Consider the following 23,958-nt stretch of genomic DNA (forward strand, 5'->3'; position numbering starts at 1 on the left):
TCCCTTGTGGTTTCCCTACTACCTGCCCAATTCTGTGAAAATTGTCCCTGTTAACACTGTCCCCAAATTACCCAGTGTAAGTCTATCATCTTTCTTCTAGGATCCAGCTAATTCAGTGGTTAAATCATATATATAGCTCAAAACATGAAATTAATTAGTATTTTTATAAAATGATCATTTGTAGATGTCAGTGGGTCAGAGCATGACCAGAGGGTCCAGGACCATGTTCTGGGTTGACCCCTATGCTGATTTCTACTATGGAATAGGGATTAGAACCATTGAGTCATTTCATATATAGGCAATGTGATAGACAATAGTTATGAGTGAAAAATCAGGGCAAGGATATACAGAGGCAAGCTTGAATAAACGCAAGAATTACTGAGATATTGTTAGAGTCTGGGCTCTTGGGACACTGGAGTAAATGAGACGTAGTCACTGTTTTCCATTCTAATGTAGAGAACAGACACAGTAACAGACAGCAGTATACTGTGGTATAATAGCAGAGGAACATGCAGGTCATTATGGGAGACCAGATGGTGGGGAGGGCTCCCATCCCAAGTTGAAGAGCACAGCGGCTCCTCTAGCAAGTAATTCCTGAGCCAAACATTTAACAGGGAATAGATTTCCCACACTGCAGGCCAACTTGTGCAAAAGCATGAAAACAAGAAATAGGATAGATTCTGAAGGGAATCACCTGCCTGAATAATCAGTTAGGAAAGGATAGATGAGTTTAGGGAAGTGTGCATGGCCAGAATATAGAGGTCTTGTTTACCTATCAGGGAAATTGAGGTATATCTTACAAGCAATAAGGTAGTCATCAAAGCAATATTGGGCAGATTTTCTCATTAGATAAAACACTTTGGCCTAATTCAAGAATAAGGAAGACTAGTTAAAGGACCATCTGTGCAGTGGTCTACAAAGCAGTGATGAACACTGAACTAGGGCAAGGAGAGCTGAGATGAAAAAAAGAGACATGACAAATGTTTATAAGGTAGAATTGGAAAATCATGGTATTTGATTAGACGGATGCAGGAAAAGAGAGAAGGAATCAAGGAGCCCTGGGTCTCTAACCTGAGAGACTGGGTAGAGAGTTGTCTGAACAACTAAGGCAGATAATGCAGGAAGATGAGCCCTTTTCAGTGGGAAGGTAATAATTTGACTTTGGGACATGTTGAGATGGGGATGACAGTGGGATAATCAAGTGGGGATGTGTATTAGTTCCTGGAGCTGCCCTAACACAGTGCCACAAACTGGGTAGTTTAAACAACAGTAATGTATCATCTTAACAGTTCTAGAAGTCTGAAATTAAGGTGCTGGTAGGGTTGTTTCTTTCTAAGGACTGGGAGCAAGAATCTATTCTATGCTTCTCTTTTAGCTTCTGGAAGCTAAAAGCTATTCCTTGGCTTGAAAATGGACTTCACCGTGAGTCTTCACATTATCTTCTTTCTGTATGCATCTGTCTCTGTGTCCAAATTTCCCATATTTATAAGGACATCAGTCATATTGGATTAGAGTCTACTCTAATAACCTCTTCATAACTTGATCATCTGCAAAAACCCTATTTTAAAATAAGGTCGTATTCACAGGTACTGAGGATTAGGACTCCAACATCTTTTGGGGGCTACAATTAAATCTGTAACAGCATGTCCAAGAAGGGACCAGATCATTAATCTGAAAGTTATAGAAAGGGACTGAGCTGGAAACAAAGATATAGTAGAAAAATACAGATGTTTAGTACTAAAGATCTGAGTTTAGACCAAATTGCTCAAGAAGAGCCTGTGGAAGGAAAAGCATCAAGCCAAGACAGAATTCCAACATTTAAGGAGCAGGCAAAATAAGACATGCCCACACATAACAGAGATGAAAGGGTCAGGTGTGTAAGTGGGAGAAACAATAGGAGAGTACAATTCTCACTGAAACTCATGAACATGGCCTTTTAAGAAAAACAGCTGATCAGCAATAACAAGTGTAGTAAAGAAGTTCAGTTAGATGAGGTCAGGAAAGGAACTTAGTTATCTTGTGATGAGGAGTTCACTGGTGGCTTTTTCATGGTGTATGTAGCAGACAGATGGCTGTGCAGGTTGGTTCGCAGTTTGTTGGTGAGTGAATGAGAATGAGAGGGTAGAGAAAGTAAGAGAAATATTTTCACAAAGTTTGGTTGAGAAAGGGAGATGGGAATATAGCAGATGGATGCAAGGTTAAGGAAGAGTGACCTAAGGAGAAATGGAACCCTCCTATGGGAGGCTCTAGGGGAGGAAACAATGGGAGCGAAGTTATGGAAGAGCAGGACAAAGAGATGGATCAAGGTCTTAGAGAATACAATCAGGATTCAGATGCAGGTGTTTGCCTTGAACATGTATCAAGAAAACATAAAATCAGAAATATAACCTTTCTCTTTAGGAAAGAATGTCCATTTTCTTCTCATTAAATGCCTGTTCATGATACTTGTTAAACTAAATTAAGGCATTCTAAGGTAGATACATTTTTTTTGATGAATATTCTTTGTTCCTTTTGATCTCAGTGTCCCAAAATACAAAGAAAAATTTGCCATTGTGCAGTACAACCTAAAGGCTTGAAATGCTTACCTCAGCCTCAAGGTCTTGATTATTAAATATATCATTATAATGTCTACTGTGAATATAAAAGATGATTTAAAATTGAAGCAGTTGATTGAAATGTCTCTACCTTTAGGTGTATTTTTTTAAAGTTTCACATTACACAATGAGATCACCTAAAGTTTAAGACAGACAGCAATGTTATTCTTCCTACTGCAACCAAGTTCTTAAAGATCTCTGAAATCCAAAACACACACAAAGGTGTTTTTTCCTTGTTGTTTTTATTTTTTTGTTTTGTGAGCAGAGACATTTATATTGCTTAGGGGTTAAAAATTGATTCAATGAGATGTTTATAAGAGAGAAAAGAAGTTGAACAGGGTTATGATGTTGATTTGCCTTTTTGAATGAAGATGCATTATTGGTCTGTCCACATGATAGTTCATTTAGGGTAGCAAGTATGGGGGTCTGTATGACAGTACTTTAGGATTTCATAGGCCCATGTCATAGTATACCAAGGGTTGGTAAATCCTTTTGATACAACAAAGGGTGTTAGGAGGCCCACAGAGAAGCTTACTGAGGGGTTTGTATGTCTAGATGATAATATATTGGGTGTTTCCTTGTGCATAGACAGTACACTAGGGAGTAAGCCCATGTGAGAGAAATTTGTGTGTTGATTTAGTCATTTGTGAGCACATTGGGTGTTGGTTTGTGTGTGTGATAGCACATCAAGGGTTGGTAGGAACATTTTTTCAGCACAGCCACCATAGAATTGCCATTTCAGGATATTTGCTATTTACCCTCTTCCCTGTCTCTAGGTAACCTGGCAGATGTAGAGCCAGTATGTGCTGTGCTGTCTCTACAACATTTAGCATTAGCAGCAGCCTCACTGAGAGAGATTTTTTTTCAGGAGGAGGAAACTGATTTTTCTTGAATAATAGCAGTAGTGTACATTTACTAAGAGTTATAGAATGGTTAAGTAGCTTGCCCAAGGTCACAGCAAAGAGGAGAAAAGCTGGGATTCAATCTAGGGAAGTCTGATCCAAGAATCTGTGCCTCTAACCTCTACCCTACACCATCCTTAAATGGGTATTCTACTTAAATCAGGAACACCCACTAGGCATAAAGAAATTATATATGTTCTTTTATTAAATCTTCACAACACTGTGGATTATAAAATATTATTTCCATTTCCTCGCAGTGATGAGATTGAGGTGCCAGGATGTTAAATAGCATCCTCAAGGTAATAGTGTTTGTGTTAAAGGCAAGAACTTAATAACAGCCAGAATTCCATTGTATAAAATGAATAAATTGTTATTTCTTTTGATCTCCGAATACACTGCCGACGTTGAACTGAGCAGTTCATTGTGTTATCCCGCTGGATCTCCACCAACGTGCATTCACCATGAGCTATAGGCCTCACCTGCTGGTCCCATTAGCTCAAGGTTTACCCCAGGACTAAGTGCCTCATCAGCCAGCTGTCTTTTCTGGAACACATATTTCATCAGTTCCTATTTCACCATCACAGTGTAGAATCATAAATGAAGGAGATCACATAGGGAGGGGCAGCCGCCAAGGTCTGATTCAACCTCATGAGAAAGTTCTCTTCTCAAAGTGTATGTCTCACTTCAGAGTTGTTTTAACCAAGGGCAAGGGAGCTTTCCCCTTCTGTTCATAAGAGGGAGCTTTCCCCTTCTGCTCCTTCTTCTCACCTTCATCACATTCAGAACTTTGCAATTTGGGTCATTTGGCCAGAAGTGACCAGTTTGCTCTATAAAAGATCTGGCTATCTGGCCTCCCCGCTTGAGCACAAATATAACTAGAGAAGCACTGACTTAAGATGGATTCTGTTTGGTATTCTTTTCTGTACCCTTGCCTTCAGTCTATACACTCTGATCTCCATTTCCATGACTACGTGCAAACATTTTATTACCAGGCACACACAGACTCTAACACAACATCTTTCATATAGTCATTTTTAGCATGAATTTTTTATAGGTATAATCCACATGATACCAGGAGTGAACTGTTTATAGGTAAAACTAGTGAGCTATTTTATTAAGATAGGAAATTTTCAGGTGATATTTAAGAAATAATGACATGCATTGCGAAAACTTTGTTTCCTCTAGGCAACACAAACCTGGGGCATGGGTTGCAGTGTAGGGTGGTGGGAATTCACATTTATAGGGGAAAAAATTCCATTTATGTAACTTGAGCCACGACCTGTTCCTATAAAGCCTTCAGCCTCCAATAAAGCTCAAATATTTCTGGGAATCACATGAGAGGCTTATTATTATGATTTTTGTGTTACTGCAATGTCAAGGTTTTGTGTCAAGTCAATAAGAAATTTAAAACCATTTCCAAAATGTTCATTTGATTCATTTTTTTCCCATTTCTTGGATATTCCATAACACATGTGAGCAGGCACAGTGGAAGATATAAGTATTCCAGGAAGCTATTCTTATATCTAGGTAGTCTTAGCAATAATTTAACTATGTAATCAACCTTGCAAAATGACCCCCTTTATAAGTTATTTTTTGCTCTCTCCCCAATACCCAGACTTTCAGACCAGTCAAGCCTAACAAGCAGAACACTGTAATCTTCTTGCTTAACTAAATTCTCCGCAGGACTTTCTAATGACTCACCATCCATCACCAACAGCCGACTCTTGAATCAGACCTCCGGCAGACCTCATGACTTCAAACCCCATGCAATATGACCTGCATTCTACAACCCACTATAAAAGCTCTTGCCCTTAGTCAGTGGGGGAGATGGATTTGAGGTTGCCCCTCCTGTTTTGCTGGCTGATGTCATCCAAAATAAAATTCCTTTCTTCCTTGGAAATCCTCATTGTCTCAGTAATTGGCTCTCTGTGTGGCAAGTGACTTGGCCTAGGCAGGACGCCATTTGGGTTCCGTAACAAATTTGGGGGCTCGTCTGGGATTCATTGCTCATGGCTCAGTGGCTTCAGAGTGGGAAAAATTCTGTAAACCTCCTTAGCAGCTGCCCAAGATGAATAAAGAAATATATCAAATGACACTAAAAGACAGCAATCAGCCAAATCAATCACGACCCATTTGCAGGGTCACTCTGCAAATGATCATGTTTTGTTGTTATTTTTAAGTAACAGCAAGTATAAAATGGGAGAGGGGATTGTTATAAAATAAGAGACATGAGAGCCCTAACAATTAAGTGCTGTTATGTGGATTGTATTTGGATCATCACTTAAATCAAGCACTTATAAAGGAAACAACTTTGAAGCAATTGGGAAAATTGCCATAATGGTTGGATATTACATGATATTAGGGGATTATTGTGTATTTACTAATGTGTCAATGGCATGTTATTTACATTTTTAAAAGTCCTAATGAATTAGATATCCATGCTGAACTTTGCACAGAAGAAATGACATATGTCTGAAATTTGCTTTAAAATGCTGCAGAAAACAGCCATTGGATATGAAAACCAAATATTGATAATTGTTGAAGCTGGTTAATAGGTATATGATTATTTTAGACTGTTCTACTTTTTTTGTATGTTTCAAAATTTCCATAATAAAATGCTAAATTAAAAAACTTAGTAAAACCCACAATCCAGAAGAAGTAATTTCAAAGAAACTCACAGGGTAACAGAAAGCTCTGGGAACAGCAAACAGAAAGATGGTTCCCTTTTAGGTAATCAGTACCCAGAACCTGTGACATTGAGGCCAGATGGAGGTGTTGTTTATCTAAATATGAACTTTGAACAACTGCTGAACCAGGGCTCTCAATCAGAAAGTGCCAGAAATAGCACGAAACAGAACAGACAATTCAGACATTCTGTAACATAGAGAAGAGGATCAGCAGAACCTGGACTTCTGAAGAAGAAAAAATCCAAATCACAAGACATCAAAGTCTCTTGGGCAAAGGGGTTAAAGATTTACAACATTTCTTTAGAGAAGAAATAACTAGTCTATGTATAGAGCATCTGCTATGTGCGAAACATTTAACAGGCACTTTAAGAGCATAATAAAAAATAAAAATGCTTACTAAGTATATGATAAATTATGTATAGTGCAAAATCACTAATTTCAGGGCTTCATATGTTTCTAATTGATCACTTTCAAAGAGTTCCAAATTAAAAATGCTCCCAAGTATTGCTATAGCCATGTAGCTGAACCAGAGCTTACAGAGTCATTGCAGGAAAAGTCATGAGGAAGTCACACTTTTCAGAGGACATGCCTCAATAAAGTGTACCTCTTTCTGAGTATGCTGAATGTCAAACAGATGTGACCCTTAAGAGAGAGGAGTGTGGGGGAGCGAGGGAGAAGAAGAGACAGGAAGAGAGGAGGAGAGAAGAAAAGGAAAGAGAGAGAGAAAGAGGAAGAGAAAGAGAAGGAGGAAAGAAAAGAAGGGAGGGAGGGAAGGAATGCAGGGAGAAAGTTTAACAGAGCATTCAGGGGACATTTAGAAAGTCACAGCATTCCTGTGAGAACAGCATTGTATACCCAGAGCCATCCTCAATAGAGAAATCTTGGGGGTACCTATGGCAGGCAAGTTCTACCTCCTGGGCAGGATATTTGTTCATATGCCGTGAAATTACTGGCAAATTCCCAGGAGGTTTCAAGTCCATTGGGTCATTTTGGGACTCATACAACTCCCCTGAAGATTCAAGAAAAGGGTAAAGTTAAAAAATAAGCTTTTAACTTTGACATAGTGATGTCAAAGGACTTGTCAAAGTCTTTATGGGGCTAAAGTTGGCAAATGTAGAAATTCAGTATTGTGTAAAGCTGAGACAAAAGTCCACACGGTGGAAGAAGGAATCACTTTTCTGTTCCAAATCAGGTTAGTCTTACTTTCCTACACTGCTCATTAAATGAATAAACAATTAGTTAATTCCCCAGAGGGCAATAAGGGGGCTTCTCTGGCAAAGATCTTATTGAAGGTATTTACCAACATAGGAAAATCTGGGTGAAAAATATGCCTATGCCTATCTTCTGAGGCTTTTCACAAGGGAAAGAAAAAAGAACATATTTTAGGAATGAGTGTGAGGTAGACAGTTGTGCACAAGGACACAGGGAAAGAGAAGTTATGTGTTGTGCGGTGTGTAGTGCTTGTGCATCTGTAAGGGATATGGTGTGTCGGTGATATGTGTGGTGCACTGTGTGTTTATTGTGTGTATGTGCCTGTGGTTTGTCTATGTGTGTGGTTATGTGTGTGAGCTGTGTGTAGTTTGTACATGCGTTGTGTATGTGGTATTGTAATGTGTTTGTATGTTTGGTTTGTATGTATGTATGGATTAGATGGGTAGAGAGCCTGAGGGGGAGGCTGTGCTGTGTGTTTATGCTATATGTATATGTGTGCTGTGTATGTATGGGTGGTTTGTGTGTGTGTGTGTGGTATGCATGTGTTAAGTTTGTATCTGTGTGTTTATGTGAGTATTGAATAAATATCAACTCCAGAAGAAGTTTCAATGTGTAATAACAGTGGTTGACAAATTGCTCATTCAAAAATACTTTGCAAATCCAATCTTAGGGCGTAGGTATCTTTGGGGCACCTGGTGTCACATAAACTGATGTGGTCAAGTCTTGAGGTCTAGACTGATCAATGCATGTTGGTGCTGAATTCTGATTGTAAAGAGTTGCCTTATTTGAGACTGCTCCATTCCCATTTATCTGCTTTGCTGAACTTCCTGCCATAAAATGGGGACTTGGCAGCAGTGGCTGCTCCATCCATGGATACCGAAGATACAGACAGGTGCATGTGGAGGTGATGTACTGCTGCTCAAGCTGGTGACATTAATAAGCAGTAGTTATCTTCGCTGTATTAAGATTCAGACAAAGAAAAAAATTTTACTTATTCCTTTTCTGACATTCTTCCTTTCTTGTTGTACTGCCAAGTTTCTGATCTATGGTCTTTTCCTATCTGAAGGGCTTCTTTTAACATTCTTGAAAGGCAGTTCTACTGACTATGAATTCCCTCAATTTTTGTTTGTTGAATAAAGTCTTTATTTCTCTTTCACTTTTGAGAGATAACTGGACATAGAATTCTGGGTTGGCAGGGTTTTCGTTTTGTTTTGTTTTCTATAGTTTTCAGTTTTTCTGTATATTTTTAATCAACCAAAAATATCATAAAAGTGAAATATCAAAGGAAGCACATAATGGAGTTGAATGGGCACTGGTATGATGGAGCAAGTTTTGCTTTGATGCAGATTTTAAATCAGACAGAAGTACCGGGTGGTGTTTAGTCAGTTGCCTCCCTAAGTTATGCTGACATCAGTGTGTTTTGCACTCACAGTGGATGGAAACCAAACCCTTTGGCAAGAACAGAAGCAACTTCAGCCCTGCATGCAAATGGATAACCAGTTCCCTCCCAAGAAAGGTAGCACTTTATTCTCAGTTCTCTTATACAGGCTTCTCCTTCTTAAATAGGACACTACAGATTCCATGTGAGAGAATTTTGCCATGGAAACACATAAGAGGTCTTAAGAAAGTAAGTGAAAAAAATCTTTTCTGCTATAATTTTCCATCAGAAAAGCCCTAAATAAAGATTCTGTGTACCCTTGTTGCTCACACTTTAACTTATTTCCATTCTTGTACACTTGTCAGTTTATCACTGGGTGAAAACTATTAGAAAAAATGGGGGTTGTTTGGTTCCATCTAATGCAGGAGACAGATCCATAAAAGGAACCGAGGCAGGATGAATGTTCTTGAGTCACTGAATCCTTGGACAGCAATACTTGGATGTTTACTGAACATTTTTTTGAGGGAAACTGTTTATTTTAAGCAGGGCAGGGTAAGCACGATAAGGAATTACCACCATTGGCTTAGAGTTGTGTCCATGTCATGGGGGACAAAATCCAAGAACAAGGGTTGGACAGTAGAATATATACTTTTTCAGTTTATGTAAAAGCTAGTGGTCTTTAAATTTTGTATTTCTTTCTGTATCAATTTTGATATTTATTATTTTGATTTTTAAATTGTCCATTTCATCTTTGTTCAAATTTATATATATATATATATATGTGTGTGTGTTCTATATATTATTGATTTCTGCCCTTATGCTTAGTGTTTACTTCCTTTTAGACCCTTTGTTTAGGGTTTGTTCCTTTGTTCAGTTTCCAAGTTTTTGAGTTCTTTCTTCATTTCTGATAAATATATTTAGAGATGTAACTTTTGCTCTGTCTATAAGTTTAAAATGCAGTATTCTTATGGTTACTCAGTCCCAAGTACTTTAGAATCCCTCTCGTGGTTTCCTTTTTTTTGTGTGTGGTTTCCTTTTAACTCAAGACTTATTTAGACATAATTCATGGTCTTCCTGGAGCAATGCAGAGGAGAAAAATGAGTAAAACTTGAAAAGTCACCCCTAACTGACCAGGACAATGAGCCTTTCTCTGAACATGGTAAGGATTGCTTCCCCTTCACCATCCAGGGGCTTTTTGCTCTCCTCCAGAGGTTCTCACAATGTTTTGGTCTTTCTAGGCCCATTCACTTCCCTTTTGCATTTGAGGTTGTGTTTAGAAACGTTTGGAGCAAGCTATCCTCAGTATATGTATGTGTGTGTGTGTGCATGTGTGCGTGCATGCATGTGTGTGTGTAGTTCGAGATTTTTTTTTTAGATGACTCAAAGACAGTGAGGTTACACTACAAATCTAAGGAAGGTCTGGCTGATGAGCAAATTTCTCAGGGAGTTCTTTCTTTCCCTTCTGCTCAGCTGTAAGGTTCACACGGGGCAAATTTTTTTGGCAGTCTGCCCCCAAGGGTGGGGACATCCTTCATTGACCCAGTAAGTCTTTAGCATCTAAGCATTTTGGGGGAAGGTCTCCTACTATACTCCCCCATTGCTAGGATGTTGGTGTTTGATTTCTGTTGTCCTCGTACCCTGGAAGGCCAAAAATCTCAAGATCAAAAGTCCACAGGGAAAAATCTGCCTCAATGCTCAGCTTATGTTTTGAGGACCCTGTCTTCACTAAGCATTGGCCTGAATGGTCCATCTTTCCTGCTAGATCACCATCCATGTTGTTAATGAAATGGTTTATTTTAAACATATTTTATCTAATATTCTTATCTGTTTACAATGGAAGCTCCGTCCAGAAAACCAGCCAACTGTTTGTCAGATACTAATGCTTTTTTTCATTTAACAGTATATCTAAAAAGTATTCTACATTTTTACATAGAAAGTTGCCTTAGAATTTTTTAGAACTACAAATGACTTTTGTATGAATAAATTATAATTTATTTAACTGATCACTGATTTAAAACATCTAATTTGTTTAAAATCTTTTAGCATTTTAAACAATTTTATAAGAATGTTGCCTAATGATGCAAAATTCAATTCAATGGGATTATATTAAAATATTTATGTATCTAATAAAATAGCTCCAGATAGATTATATTAAGCAAAATAACCCTATAAAATCATAAGTAAAGATACACAAATACTAAATAAAATATTAGCAAAACAAGTCTAAGAATTCATAAAAACGTTTTTTAAAGTCACTAAAACTAAGTCAGGTTTATCCTAGGAATGAAAGAATAGTTTAATACTGGAAAATATATAAATGTCATTCAACACAAATTAATTAAAAAAGGAAAACTATCTGATCATCTCAATAGATATAAAAAAACCTCTTTATGAAGTTAATATTTATTCATAATAAAAACTCTTAGTTAATTATGGATGTGTGGTAGACAGAATTCTAAGATGGCTGTCAAGATTCCCAGCCCCTGTTGTATTCTTGGTGGAACCATTAAGTAAGTGCAGAAGATAGAGCCAAGAGCCCAGAGGGTAGAGCCACAAGGATTATCTCCAGGTCTCATGAAAAATCTATCACTTGTCTGGCTGAACTTCAAAACTTTCATGGATCAATGAGTACTTTTTTCTTCCATTTTCCCCCTTTTGGAGCTGGAATGTCTATAACTTTATCCTATGCCTGTTCCACCATTATACAGTGAAAGTGTTAGGGGCATATAACTTGTCTTTTCAGTATCACAAGTCCACTGATAGAAATTGTGCCCCAGGATGGATTACTCTAGGAGCCTCATCCACAAATGATTTAGATGATGAGATTTTGAACTTTGTGCCAATGAGATTTCAATGAAGTTTTAGACTTGAGCTGACACTGTAATAAGGTGAGGGATTTGGGAACCTTGGGATGGGGTGAATGTGTTTTGTGAGTGAGATCGACATGAATCTTTAAGGGCCAGAGGGTGGACTGTGGTAGGCAGAATTCTAAGTTATCCCTGAGATTCCCAGCTCCTGGTGTATACATACCTTCTCCCACTTATTTAAACAAACGCTAAGCTAGGTGTTGCATGCTGCTTGATGGGGTTTTACAGATGTCATTATGGTCCCAAATCAGTTGATCTTAAATAGTGAAATTATGCAGGCAGGACTTATCTAATCACATGAGCCCTTGAAATCTGGGTCTAGAGGTCAGAGACAGAGAGAGGAGTTAAGGAGATTTAACATAAAGTAGATTCCTATTGCTGGCTTTGGAGATGGAGAGGGCCATATAGATTAACTATACCTTTTTTGAACTTCCTAAAGACAGATTCCTATAGTATATACTCTTTGGTGTCTAGCTTCTTTAACTGAGCATTGTTGTGTTGAAATTCATCCATATTCACCCAGATTGTTGTATGTATCAGCAGTTTCTTCCTTTTTATTTCTGAGTAATATGCATTGTATTAATATACCACAATGTTTGTCTTTTCTAAACATTCTGCTACTTTGAATAAAGCTGCTATAATTATTTCTGTACATGTGTTTTTGTAGACATATATTTATATTTCTCTTGAAAAATGCCATTCATTGAAGGAAAAATACTTTACTTTTCTTCATTGAATTGCATTAGTACATTTATCTGAAAACATTTGACCATATATGTGAATCTGTCTCTGGACTTCCTACTTTCTTCCATTGATGAATGTGTTTGGCTTGCAACACAACACTGATTAATCTAGATTGATACTATCTCAACAAGTGATTACATTTTTTGAAATGCAGTTTTTCTCTATAATATGCACATATGAATTACTCGACCAGAGCATTCTTCTAAGTTTGGAAAACGAAGCAATTTTCTTAAGAGATGACGTCTTTTTTTTTATTAAGGGGACTTACTTCCAAGAGTAACCCAGGGTATTTACAAAAGATCCCTTTAAAAAGAATGGAAAAACAAGCACCACATGTACTCACCATCAAATTGCTATTAACTGATCAACACTTAAGTGCACATATAGTAGTAACATTCATTGGGTGTCGGGCAGATGGGAGGCGGGCAGAAGGGGATGGGTATATACACACCTAATGGGTGCGGTGTACACCGTCTGCGGGATGGACACGCTTGAAGCTCTGATTCCAGTGGGGCAAAGGCAATATACATAACCTAAACATTTGTACCCCAGTAATATACTGAAATAAAAATAAATAAATAAAAAATAAAATAGATATGAGCCAAAGTACTTGAAACACTGGCTTAATTTTCTGGGACATTCTAATTGGGATTATATTTTTGGGGGGCATGGGATCATTAATCTTCCTATTATATAGTAATTCTAGTAATTTCTGAAAGGTCATTAAGTAACAACAAAATTTTAGATTAATATCTAGGGTTCCAAATTTATGAATGGCCCTCCTAAAGTTAAAGTATGTTTTTTATCTCAGCTGTGTTAACAATTAAGACTTTCTGTTCTACTTTCTAGTTCCAGGTTTTTGTTCTTTTCGCTATGGACTGTCTCTCCTCCTGCACTGTTGTAATGTTTTAGTAATGGCACAGCGCACATGTCTGAGCCTCACAATGGTAGCCATGGTGAACAGCACAGATCCACATGGCTTGACCAACACATCTACAAAGAAGCTCCAGGATAACACGAAGGTATATAAAAAGTATTGCCCACAGTCAAATGTTTAAAATTTGTCTTGCTAATTATTATAATTTGTGTAAAGGTTGAATATTATTGATATGACAATAATAACTAGAAAAAGCAACTCAAGTCTTCATCTACCTTGCCAGTAATGACTTAAATAAACATGTCCCATGATAAAAATATGCCTCAATATTTCTGAAGGGCTTGTGTTGATACTTATATGTGAGGAAGAATAAAACCCAAGAGTTAGGGCGTCTTTAGCATCAGGAAGTTTGAACAAGAGAAAAAAAGGGAAAACTTTTAAACCAGAAGTAGAAGGTGAAGACATATTCTATTTTTTATGTAACTTTTTAAACATGTAGTATATTTAAACATTTCATTGATTTCATCCCTGGAATCTAATGAGTTTTTATCTGTGAGAAAGTGTAGATGAAGGAAAAAATAAAAATGGGTGGGAAGAATATTTTTTCACTATATTCTTGCTATGTTCTTTATAAATATACAAGCAAATACGAACACTTTAAAAAATTTTCACCCCTTTTTAGATTAAAGAGAACATTCTATATGCAATGTACTATACACCTTGATTTGCTAAATTAATCATTAGAACCAGACTCAGATATGACACATATGTAGGAATTCCTAGACAGAGAATTTATTAAACTAAAATAACTATAATTGATATGGAAAAAGCAGGCAACATATAATACAAGATAGATAATGTCAGTAGAGAGACGAAAACTGTAATATAAAAAGAATAAAAAAGAAGTGCTAGAAATCAAGGGAACTAAAACAGAAATAAAGAATGCTTTTCATGGGCTCATCAGTAGACTCAACAAAGCTGAAGAAAGAATCAGTAAACATGAAGATGGGTCAATAGAAGCTGAAATGCAAAGAGAAAAAGATTTAAAAAAAAATCCCAGATCATCCCAGAACTGTGGACAATATCAAAAGGTGTAACACATGCATAACTAGAATGCCAAAGAGAATAGGAAAGAATAAATATTCCAAAAAAATAATGGCTGAGAACTTTCCAAACCACAGATCCAAGAAGCTCAGAGAACACCAAACAGGATAAATAGCAAAAAGAAAAACTATCAACAAGAAAAACCACCTAGACATACCATATTTAAACTGCAGACAACCGGGACAAAAAGAACATTTGAATGAAGCCTGGGGAAAAAAATACCTTACCTACAAAGAAACAAGGATAAGAATTACAGCAGACATCTTATCAGAAACCATGCAAACAAGAAAAGAAGAATGAACTCCTTAATGTGTTAAAAGAAAAAAAAAAAAACTCTGCCAACCTAAAATGCTATATTCAATGAAATTATCCTCAAAAGTGAGAGACAATAAAGGCTTTTTCAGGCAAAAAACACTAATGGAATTCAGTTTCAGTAGGCTTACCATACAAGAAATGTAAAAAGATGGTAGATTTTACTCTAATTATATTGATAATTACTTTAAATGTGAATGTTCTAAGCACATCAGTTAAAAGACAGAGAATGTCAGATTTGATAAAAAATAAGGACCCCCAAATAAGCTATCTACAAGAAATCTTAAAAATATAAAGTCTTAGTTTAAAAGTAAAGGAATGAAGAAAGATGCAAAATCTGTGCAACCATGGAAACACTAATGAGAAGAAAATTGGAGTAGCTATATTAATTTCAGAAAAAGCAGAATGTATAGCAAGGAAGATTATCAGAGATAAAGAGGGCATTATCCAGTGATAATGGTATCAATTCTCTAAGACAAATGATTCTAAACATGTATGTCCCTAACAACAGCAAAACAGAAGAAGACATAAACTCTGAGAGCCAAAAGGATGAACAGACAAATACACACTTGGTAACTGTTTTCTATTGGTTACATCTGGTCTTTACTTTTTTTTTTCTTTCATTCATTTTTTGCCTTCATTGGGTTTAACTGAACATTTTATATCATTCAATTTTATCTCCATTCTTACTATGTCACTTATACTTTAAAAAACTGTTTTATTACTTTCCATAGAGTTTATTTTTTAATAATACAAATCCACGCCTAAATAACACTAGACTGCTTCATACATAGTGCAGGAACCTTATAACCAAATATTTCCAATTCCCCTCTCCCATCTCTTGTGATTACTAGCACTTATTTCATTTGTCTATATGCTATAAACACCCAATGCATCCTTTAAACAGTTATCTTCTAGATTAATTCAAAATACAATAATTTGCACTTTCATTTATTCTTTTCTAATGTTATCACTTTTTATATAGATTCATATTTCTGGGCTGTATCACTTTCCTTTTGCCTGAAGAACTTCTTTTAACATTTCTTTTGTGGATTGTGCTTTTATTGTTGCATCTAAGAAATCTTTGCATAGCCCAAGGTCAAAAAAATTCTTCTATGTTTTTCTTTTAAGTGTTATTTATAATTTTACTTTTAAATTTATGATTCCTTTTGACTCAATTTTTGTATATGTTGCATTAAAGATCTTTTTTTACATATGGAGATACCATTTTTTTCTAGCATTTTTTATTGAGAAGACTATTCTTTCTTCACTGAATTGCCTCTGAATGTTTGTTGAAAAATTAGTAGTTGGAGGATTAACACTACCTACCTAATTTTAAGACTGATTATAAAGTTACAGTAATCAAGACAGCATGAAATTAGTGTGAAGAAAGAAAAATAGATCAATGAAATAGTGTAGAAGACTTGCATGCATAGAAACTACTGATTTTTCAGGATACACAAAAGAACAAACATAAAATTGGATTTCATCAAAATTCAAGATACTATTAGAAGAATGAGAACACAAGCCAGAAACAGGGATAAATGTTTGAAAATCATACTTAATAAAGAACTTCTATCAAAACTCAATTTAAAAAAAATAGACTACCCAATGAAAGAAAAGTGAAAAAGATGTGAACAGATACTTCACCAAAGGAGACACGTGAATGGCAAATACTCACACGAAAAGATGATCTACATCATTAGTACATTAGTCATTGGCGACAAACATTAAATTCACAAATATATATCGCTACATACTGATTCAAATAGCTAAAATTATAAAGATTAGACCTACCAAGTGTTGGCAAAAATGTGGAGGAACTGTAATTCTCTAATACTGCTGGTAAAATGCAAAATTGTACAACCACTTTGGAATACATTTTGTCATTTCATAAAAAATTAGGCATATACCTACTACATGATACAGCCATTCCACTATTAGGTATTTATTTAAGAAAAATAAAAGCATATGTCCATATAGAGATTTGTACATAAATGTTCATAATAGCTTTATTTCTAATAGCCAAAAAACTGGAAACAACCTAAATGTCCATCAATAGGTGCATGAACAAACTATGATACATCCATAAAATGGAGTACTACTTAGCACTAAAATGGAATGAACTATCGTCATACTCAACAACATGGATGAAACTTAAAATAATTGTGCCGAGTGAAATTAGCTAGACAAAAAAATAGAATGTGTACTATAGGACTCCATTTATACAAAATGTCTAGAAAATGAAAATGAAGTTATAGTGATGGGCAGCAGATCAGTGGTGGGGAAGAGGCAGGAGGGTAAGTAAGAGGAAACTTTTGGAGATGAAGAATATGTTTATTATCTTGATTGTGGTGATGGTTTCATAAGTGTATACATATATACAGTTTATTGTGTCAATTATCAAAAATTTATTTTATTCAAAAGTGTTTTCTTGAATTATATTCTTAAATACTTGTAGTATTCTGTTACTTTGGTTTAAATAGAAAACCCCATTTTCTAGAGAAATGTCTACCCCCTTCCAAGGGCCTGTATTTTAGATCCTTCACTATAGCAAAAGAGGAGGGAACTCTTGAGCTATGGAGCTTGGAACATTTCTCTACCACACTCACTACCACCATTGCCCCCATGTAACCTCCTGCTACAATGCAGTTTACTGTTATGCAAAGGTACTATATGAAAAACTGAATAAATAGAACACATATTTATTCTAAAATAGGAAAACTCATCAGAAAATTATTTCCACAAAGCACATTTAAGTTGTAACCTAACATTACAAAATGAACCTAAAAATTGGTGAAGCAATTGTAGCTACGGAAAGAACACCATAGCGTGGTACCTACGAGAGCTCAAAGCAAACACAGCCAGACATGAGGCTATGCTCAGACGGCAGACGAATGAAAAAAGGAAATTGACAGAAAAAGATTATGAAAAAGTAACACAGAACATTTTAGAAAAGAAGACAAAATAACAAGGAAAATAAAGAAGAATAGGTACCACAGAGATACCGCAATAAGGGACGAGTACAGAAGAGAAAGAAAAATGAGAAAGAAGGTATTCTGTCATCAGGGTTCCCTCTGTCATCAAAGTCAAGGAATATGTGTCATTATTCTATTTAAAATTTACCAATCTGATACTTAGAAATTCTACCATAACTTTAAAATAGATATTCTTTCATTATTAATGGGATTACACATTTTTATATTTCTGTGACCTATGTTTATTGATCATTTCAATTTTTTCTCTCATAAATTATCTGTTGATACTCTTGGTCCATTTTACCTATTGAGGTATTATATATTTCTTATTCATTTATACGACCCATACAAATGTATATATATTTATTCCTAAGATTTATGTAGGGTAACTTACACATTTATATGTGGAATACTTCATATAATGACAACTAGCTTATGCATTGAATAGGGAAATATAAACTGAGGTTTTATCGTCCTGGTGTGTGAAGTTTCAGTCTGAGTCCAGGGACTTTTTTTTTAATGTGAGACAAAATTTGAAGTTTAATTAAAACTGGAAAATGGATATATTAAACAAACAAAAATACTTTTCTGGTTATCAATTTTTGAGACTCAGAGCATCCCCAAAACATTGGAGATCCAACTTATTCCTGAGAGAAATCGACCATCACAAAAGGTGTTCATTCTTTCAATTATTCGCATTTTGTAGCAAAAAAAAAAAACAGAACAAAGGCCTCCAGCTTTACAAACCACCCACTACAAACTCCAAATATGCACACCCAAAACTAGAGGGGGAAAGAAAGAACTCTTAAGGGACTCAGGGAGACAAAGGACAGTGACAGAGAACAGCAGACTTGCCTATGGACATTTTTCACCTTCCTAACACTGGAAGATGTTTAATTAAAATGTGCTGGTTCACGATCTTACTAAAAACATATGTAAAAATAGATCTGTAGTCATCTTAAAAATAAAAGGTCACTCCTTAGATAAGAGTGACAGATATTGTCAGATACCAACACTTGAGGTATCTTTGATGTAAATTTGAAGAATGGCCTGGCACAGAAAAAAGAAGGAAAGGAAGAAGAGAGGAAGACAGGGAGGGAATGGGGGAGGAAGGGAAGAAAAGAACGGGAAAGGCGAGAAAGCTAGGAGGAACACATTTTTAAGCCCGTGTTTATCTATCCCAACAGCCAATGAAAGCAGCTCCAGAAAGGAAAAAAATGTCATTCTTTTCTAAGAACATTCTGAATATCAACTTTAAACTCTCAACATAAGAAACTGCAACCCAAGAACAAATATCACAATGATCATTGTATTTAAAAACAATGACTACTAAGACTGGGTACTCAAATGGATCAACACTGTTTAGATTTCATTCTTAGGTATTGTCTGGCAGGATATTATGATCAGGCCTAATCTACCTAGTGGAAGCCAAAGTGCCTCTGTTACTTGGTATGGACCTGCTTTGGGAGCAGACAAAATCACCTGGATATCTCAAGGTACGAAAGTGCTCTGCCAGCAACAAGATGCAAGCAGGGAGGAACGACAGAAGAGCGAAGCTGGTTACTGAGGGCTCCCTTCTGATGTAGAGGGTTTAAAAGTAAAGGAATGGAAAGACATTCCTCCCAAAGCAAAGAAGGGAGGTAGACTTCAAAACAATGTCCCAAGATAATGCTTCCAGGGTTGCATAAACTGTGCTGTCCCTAAAGACAAACGCTTCAAGGTAAAAGGGAGCGCAGGTCTCTTTTTTGTTTATCATTTCCCCTAGGACTTAAATCCAACTCTAGTGGGCTCTTTGTCTACATTTTGCTATGGAGAGTGATAAGAAAAACTATTCAAGATTTTGAGTGATCTGTTCATGCGCACAGAGAGTTGAACAAATGTCAGCTGGCCCACCCGATATGGGTAAGGGTGAATATTAATTTCCCTGGTGGTTCCTGTGATTAAAAAAAAAAAAAACTGACAGATCATTCTGGGTAGCCCTCTCCCCTCAATGGAAATTATCCGGAACTTTCCTGACTGCCTGGCTACTATAGGAATGTGCCTCATTCGTTATTATTCACAATCCTCAGAGTGGCACTCCTACCAGATCTCTCCATGTACGTCCTTTTCCATCCAAGAGAGACATTTCCATCCAGAGGTCACATCTGTAGGGTGAGAGAAACTTGAAAAGGGGAGAAAAAAAGAGGAATGGAGGAACAAGATTATGGTGATGAGAACAAATGCATGGATTCCTACCTATTTCCTTATTTAATATTCAACCAAAAATACCACCTAGCACTCTTCATTTCTTAATATGTTCCTCCTAATTATGCACTAACAGAAAGTTTAGAGAATGGGACTATCTGAAGCTTCCAAAGAAGCTTTATCCTGTCTTCCCCTACTACCATTAAGGTTTCTCTCTGTTCAGTGAATCCAAAAACATGTGCCACCTCCTCCCCCATAGTCTCAACAATAAGTTCAACATTCAGAATTTCTTTTCTCAGCCTTTAGTAATGTAACAAAACTAAAGAAGTCCCTCTAACCTAGGAATGCACAAATGAATCCATTCCTGGGAAAAAATATGCCACATCAGAGCCAAGCAAAGGAAGAGAAATGACCTTTTCCTTCACTGTCCCATGCAGTCATTTTCACAGCTCAAACTGAGAGCTCTTCATGGTTTGCTCTATCACTACTTTTCTCTCTGGAAGCAGTGTGCATGTGGGGAAGGGTAGTTTTGTGAATAAGCTTAAATTAACGGAAGAGTTAGAGGAAGAGCAAGAAGAAATAAATTATTGCAATGTATATAGTACCATGCAGTACAGGAAATTAACTATTGCAGTACATGTAGTGCTATGCAGAACTCCTCAGGAGAGTTTACATGCAGTTTAGCAACATTCAATAAACAAGTATTAACTGTCTATGCTGTGACAGATTCTGGAGGTACAGATGGTGCCCTTGGCTATAAGGACTTTATAGTTGAAGATATCAATGATAAAATGCAAATACATACAGAAAATGATGTCATAAAGGAATAAAGAAAGTCCTGTAACAAAGAGTAATAGGGAAAGGGAACCTACTCTACATGGGATGAGCCCCTGAAGACCAGTGTTCCCAAATCCCTGAATGTCACAGTGAATCTCCAATATGCAGAGTGGTTAGATATGTCTCCCCTTTTCTTTCAGAACCCCGTGTATAACTGGAGCCCTGAAATCCAGGGGATCATCTTCAGTTCCAACCTCTATGGTGTAGTCTTCATCCAAATTCCTGTTGGATATCTCTCTGGAATATACTCTGTAAAGAAAATTGTTGGCTGTGCATTATTCCTCAGCTCTCTGTTAAGTCTCTTCATCCCACCAGCAGCTGAAGTTGGAGAAACTTGGGTCATTGCATGTCGTGTAGTCCAGGGAATATCCCAGGTATTAAGATAATGCAAAAACTGAACAAGGCTTAAATTCACAGAAAGTATTAGAGTTCAAATGTCTTAATCTTTCTCATTTCAGGCAACAGTAATAACAGCTCAGCATGAAGTATGGGTGAAATGGGCTCCTCCTCTGGAACGAGGCCGACTTACTTCTATGAGTCTATCAGGTAAGGACTTAGAGTCTAGAATGATTGAATCCCATTTTCATCTCATTGTATATCATGTTCTTCCCTAGAGCATAAGAAATGTGTGTGTTTTGAACTGTTAAGGGCTTCAGAAATTATCTATTTCAGTATTCTTGCTTTAAAGATAAGAAAATTGTCTAGAATGGAGAAGAGGTATTCTTATCTCAAAGAACAGAAAAAAAAAGAGAGAGAAAAGCAAATATTCCCTTTTTTTCTGATTGGCGTTATTCTATACAGATTTATTTCACAGAAAATTATTCATTGCTACAATGAGGCTACATTATCTCTACTTTCAGATGCCTGCATTAATTAGGGGTGTTCTTTGTGCCTTCTGATTAGGGCTTATGCTGGGACCCTTCATTGTCCTGCTTGTGACTGGAGTCATCTGTGAATCTCTGGGCTGGCCCATGGTCTTCTATATTTTTGGTGAGTCTCCTTCTATAAAATCCTAGTTATTATTCAGAATTTAAGAAGAAAAAATTAAAAATGAAAACCTAATGTAATATAACATAATAATTTATGTAAGGTTAATATTAAAAATCATGAATCCCACTGAAGGAGAGATAGAAGTCAACATTAAGTTCCTATCACAAACAAAGCATCATGCTTAGAACTGTACATGTATTTTTGTACATAACTTATAATTCTATAATGTAGGTAAGATAGGTACATGCTTTATATGAAACTTTGGGAAAGGGATTATCAAATGATAACTTCTCAGATTTCAGAAAGATACAATGATGAGTATACTAGTTATACCTAACACTCCAAGCATGATGTGTAGCACCACCCCATAATCAAACACATTAATTTATGCAGTAAAAATGAAATTCACACAAATTGGAATATATAAAAAACTATAAAAAATTAGGTTGACAGATAAATTATAAAATCACTTTTGTCTTTCAGATCTTGGTTTCAGATTTGTGAATAAGGGGTTGTGGATGGGTGCTATATGCTCATTTGACAAATGAGGAAACTTATAAAGGCTTAGGCAACTTGCCCAAAGTAAATTCAAAAGGATTTTTTTCAAAATAATTATTTATAAAGGTAAGCATGAGATGTGGTGGGATCACAGGGATAGTGCAGTAACCTGGGGCTAGCAATATAGGAGCTAGTACCATACCCAGGTCCAAAGGTGACAAGCAAGGAAGTAGTTACCAGAATCCATTAGGAGAGAGTCCTGTAGAGCAGGATGCCTTGAAAGGACCCATGATTTTTTATACAGCGACACCTAGATTGAGTCTATCCTAGGAGGGAAAGAACTAGGGTTTGAAAAGATACCTTAATCTCACTCAATTCTCTCCCTCTCATCTCTGCCTGGGATTTCCGTTGGCCAAATCCAACTAGCAAGCAGAGGACATGGGGGCTTACTGATGTTCACCCAAATCAGCCATCTGTAGCCAGAGCAGGATGAAGAAGGGTGGACAGTACATCTATGGAGACAAACAGAAGATAAATACCCAATACACACAGTGAGCAGATGGCAGAGCTGTAATGTGAAAACATGTCTTCCATCCTCAAAATTCCATTGCTCTTAATCACTGTATCAGTCATCAGAAATAGGTAATGGTCAATGTAGTGATGGAACACAAACCCTGTATCAGGAAAGGGGCTGAGAAAACTGGGACTGTCTAGCCTGAAAAACAGAAAACTTGAGAGAGCATATCTTATGGGGCTGTCATATAAGAGAAATGCAGACCTCTTCTGTACTACAAAACTAAACCAAATATGCAGAAATTACAGGGAGGTGAGGTTTCAGCTCCATGTAAGGACAACTTTTCAATAATTAATGCTGCCCCATATTGCTGGTCAGGGGTTGGATGATATCCAATATTCATGCTGTACTCCTAATACAAGATTATGTACAGCAGCATAGCCACTTGCAATTATCATGGGTGGCCCCATGAAACTCAAAGAAGGGATTGACTATACATTATATTATGAATATAGCTTTAAGGGAAAGTGCCTCACATGCTTTTTACTTATCACCGAGAATAGAGGAAAAGGGCTTAGATGGCAGTGATTTAGGGATTAAGATACCTGCCCCCATAACCCTTTTACTGTGAGTCACATGACACCCACAGTTGTCAAATGACCTGCCCAAGTTAGTGGCAGAGGCAAAACTAAAACCAGGATTGTTTTTAAACTCTATTTGAATATTCTTGCCAATAAAGCTAAACAAATCTGAACAGATAGTATTTTAAAGAATAAAACAATGTCTAAGTAGCTAATAATTTCTGGAGATTACCAAATAGAGCAAATTGTGTCACACACTTGCACTTAAAATGGCCTGACTGTCCTGCCATTTGTCTCCAAAGACTACTTCAAACTTCTCAACTCTTCTTGAATCTCTAAAATGGCTCCTTTCCCCTGTATTCTGTCTCAAGGAACCTCCTTTTGATAATTAAAATTATCGTACAATCTGTCTGTACTCACTGCCCGCATTTCCTAGCTTTTCATTCTCTCCTCAACTGACATCTGACTAGTGTTTGACCTACCGTACCATCAACATCGCCCTTGTCAAGATTACCTATGGCTTCCATCAGAGCTGCCCTGAGGCCCAGGCAAGAGGGCCCTTGCCCTGGATTGCACACTGTAGAGAGTTCATTTTGGCTTCTCTCCAGCCAGGTTCTCTTCATAGGGCAGGGAGTCTGCCCAGCCAAGACAGTAGGCTCATTAAGCCCATGACCTTCCTTCTAGTCATCACTCCTGAAA

The 23,958-nt window shown here is 36.7% G+C and overlaps 1 protein-coding gene across 1 annotated transcript in view; it reads left to right on the forward strand.

The window, feature by feature from the left end:
• Positions 1-7,315: 7,315 nt before the first annotated feature.
• The window catches only part of SLC17A1 (solute carrier family 17 (organic anion transporter), member 1), a 36,966-nt gene continuing 20,323 nt past the window's right edge, over positions 7,316-23,958 (forward strand). The window contains exons 1-6 of the mRNA XM_012638576.1: positions 7,316-7,375; positions 8,828-8,911; positions 13,234-13,406; positions 20,817-21,050; positions 21,135-21,222; positions 21,580-21,666. Of these exons, the coding sequence (XP_012494030.1) occupies positions 8,878-8,911; positions 13,234-13,406; positions 20,817-21,050; positions 21,135-21,222; positions 21,580-21,666 (616 nt within the window). The 5' untranslated portion in view covers positions 7,316-7,375; positions 8,828-8,877. The remainder of the gene's footprint in view (positions 7,376-8,827; positions 8,912-13,233; positions 13,407-20,816; positions 21,051-21,134; positions 21,223-21,579; positions 21,667-23,958) is intronic.

Source organism: Propithecus coquereli, unplaced genomic scaffold, assembly GCF_000956105.1.
Source record: "Propithecus coquereli isolate 6110/MARCELLA unplaced genomic scaffold, Pcoq_1.0 Scaffold131, whole genome shotgun sequence".
NCBI classification, from domain to species: domain Eukaryota; kingdom Metazoa; phylum Chordata; class Mammalia; order Primates; family Indriidae; genus Propithecus; species Propithecus coquereli.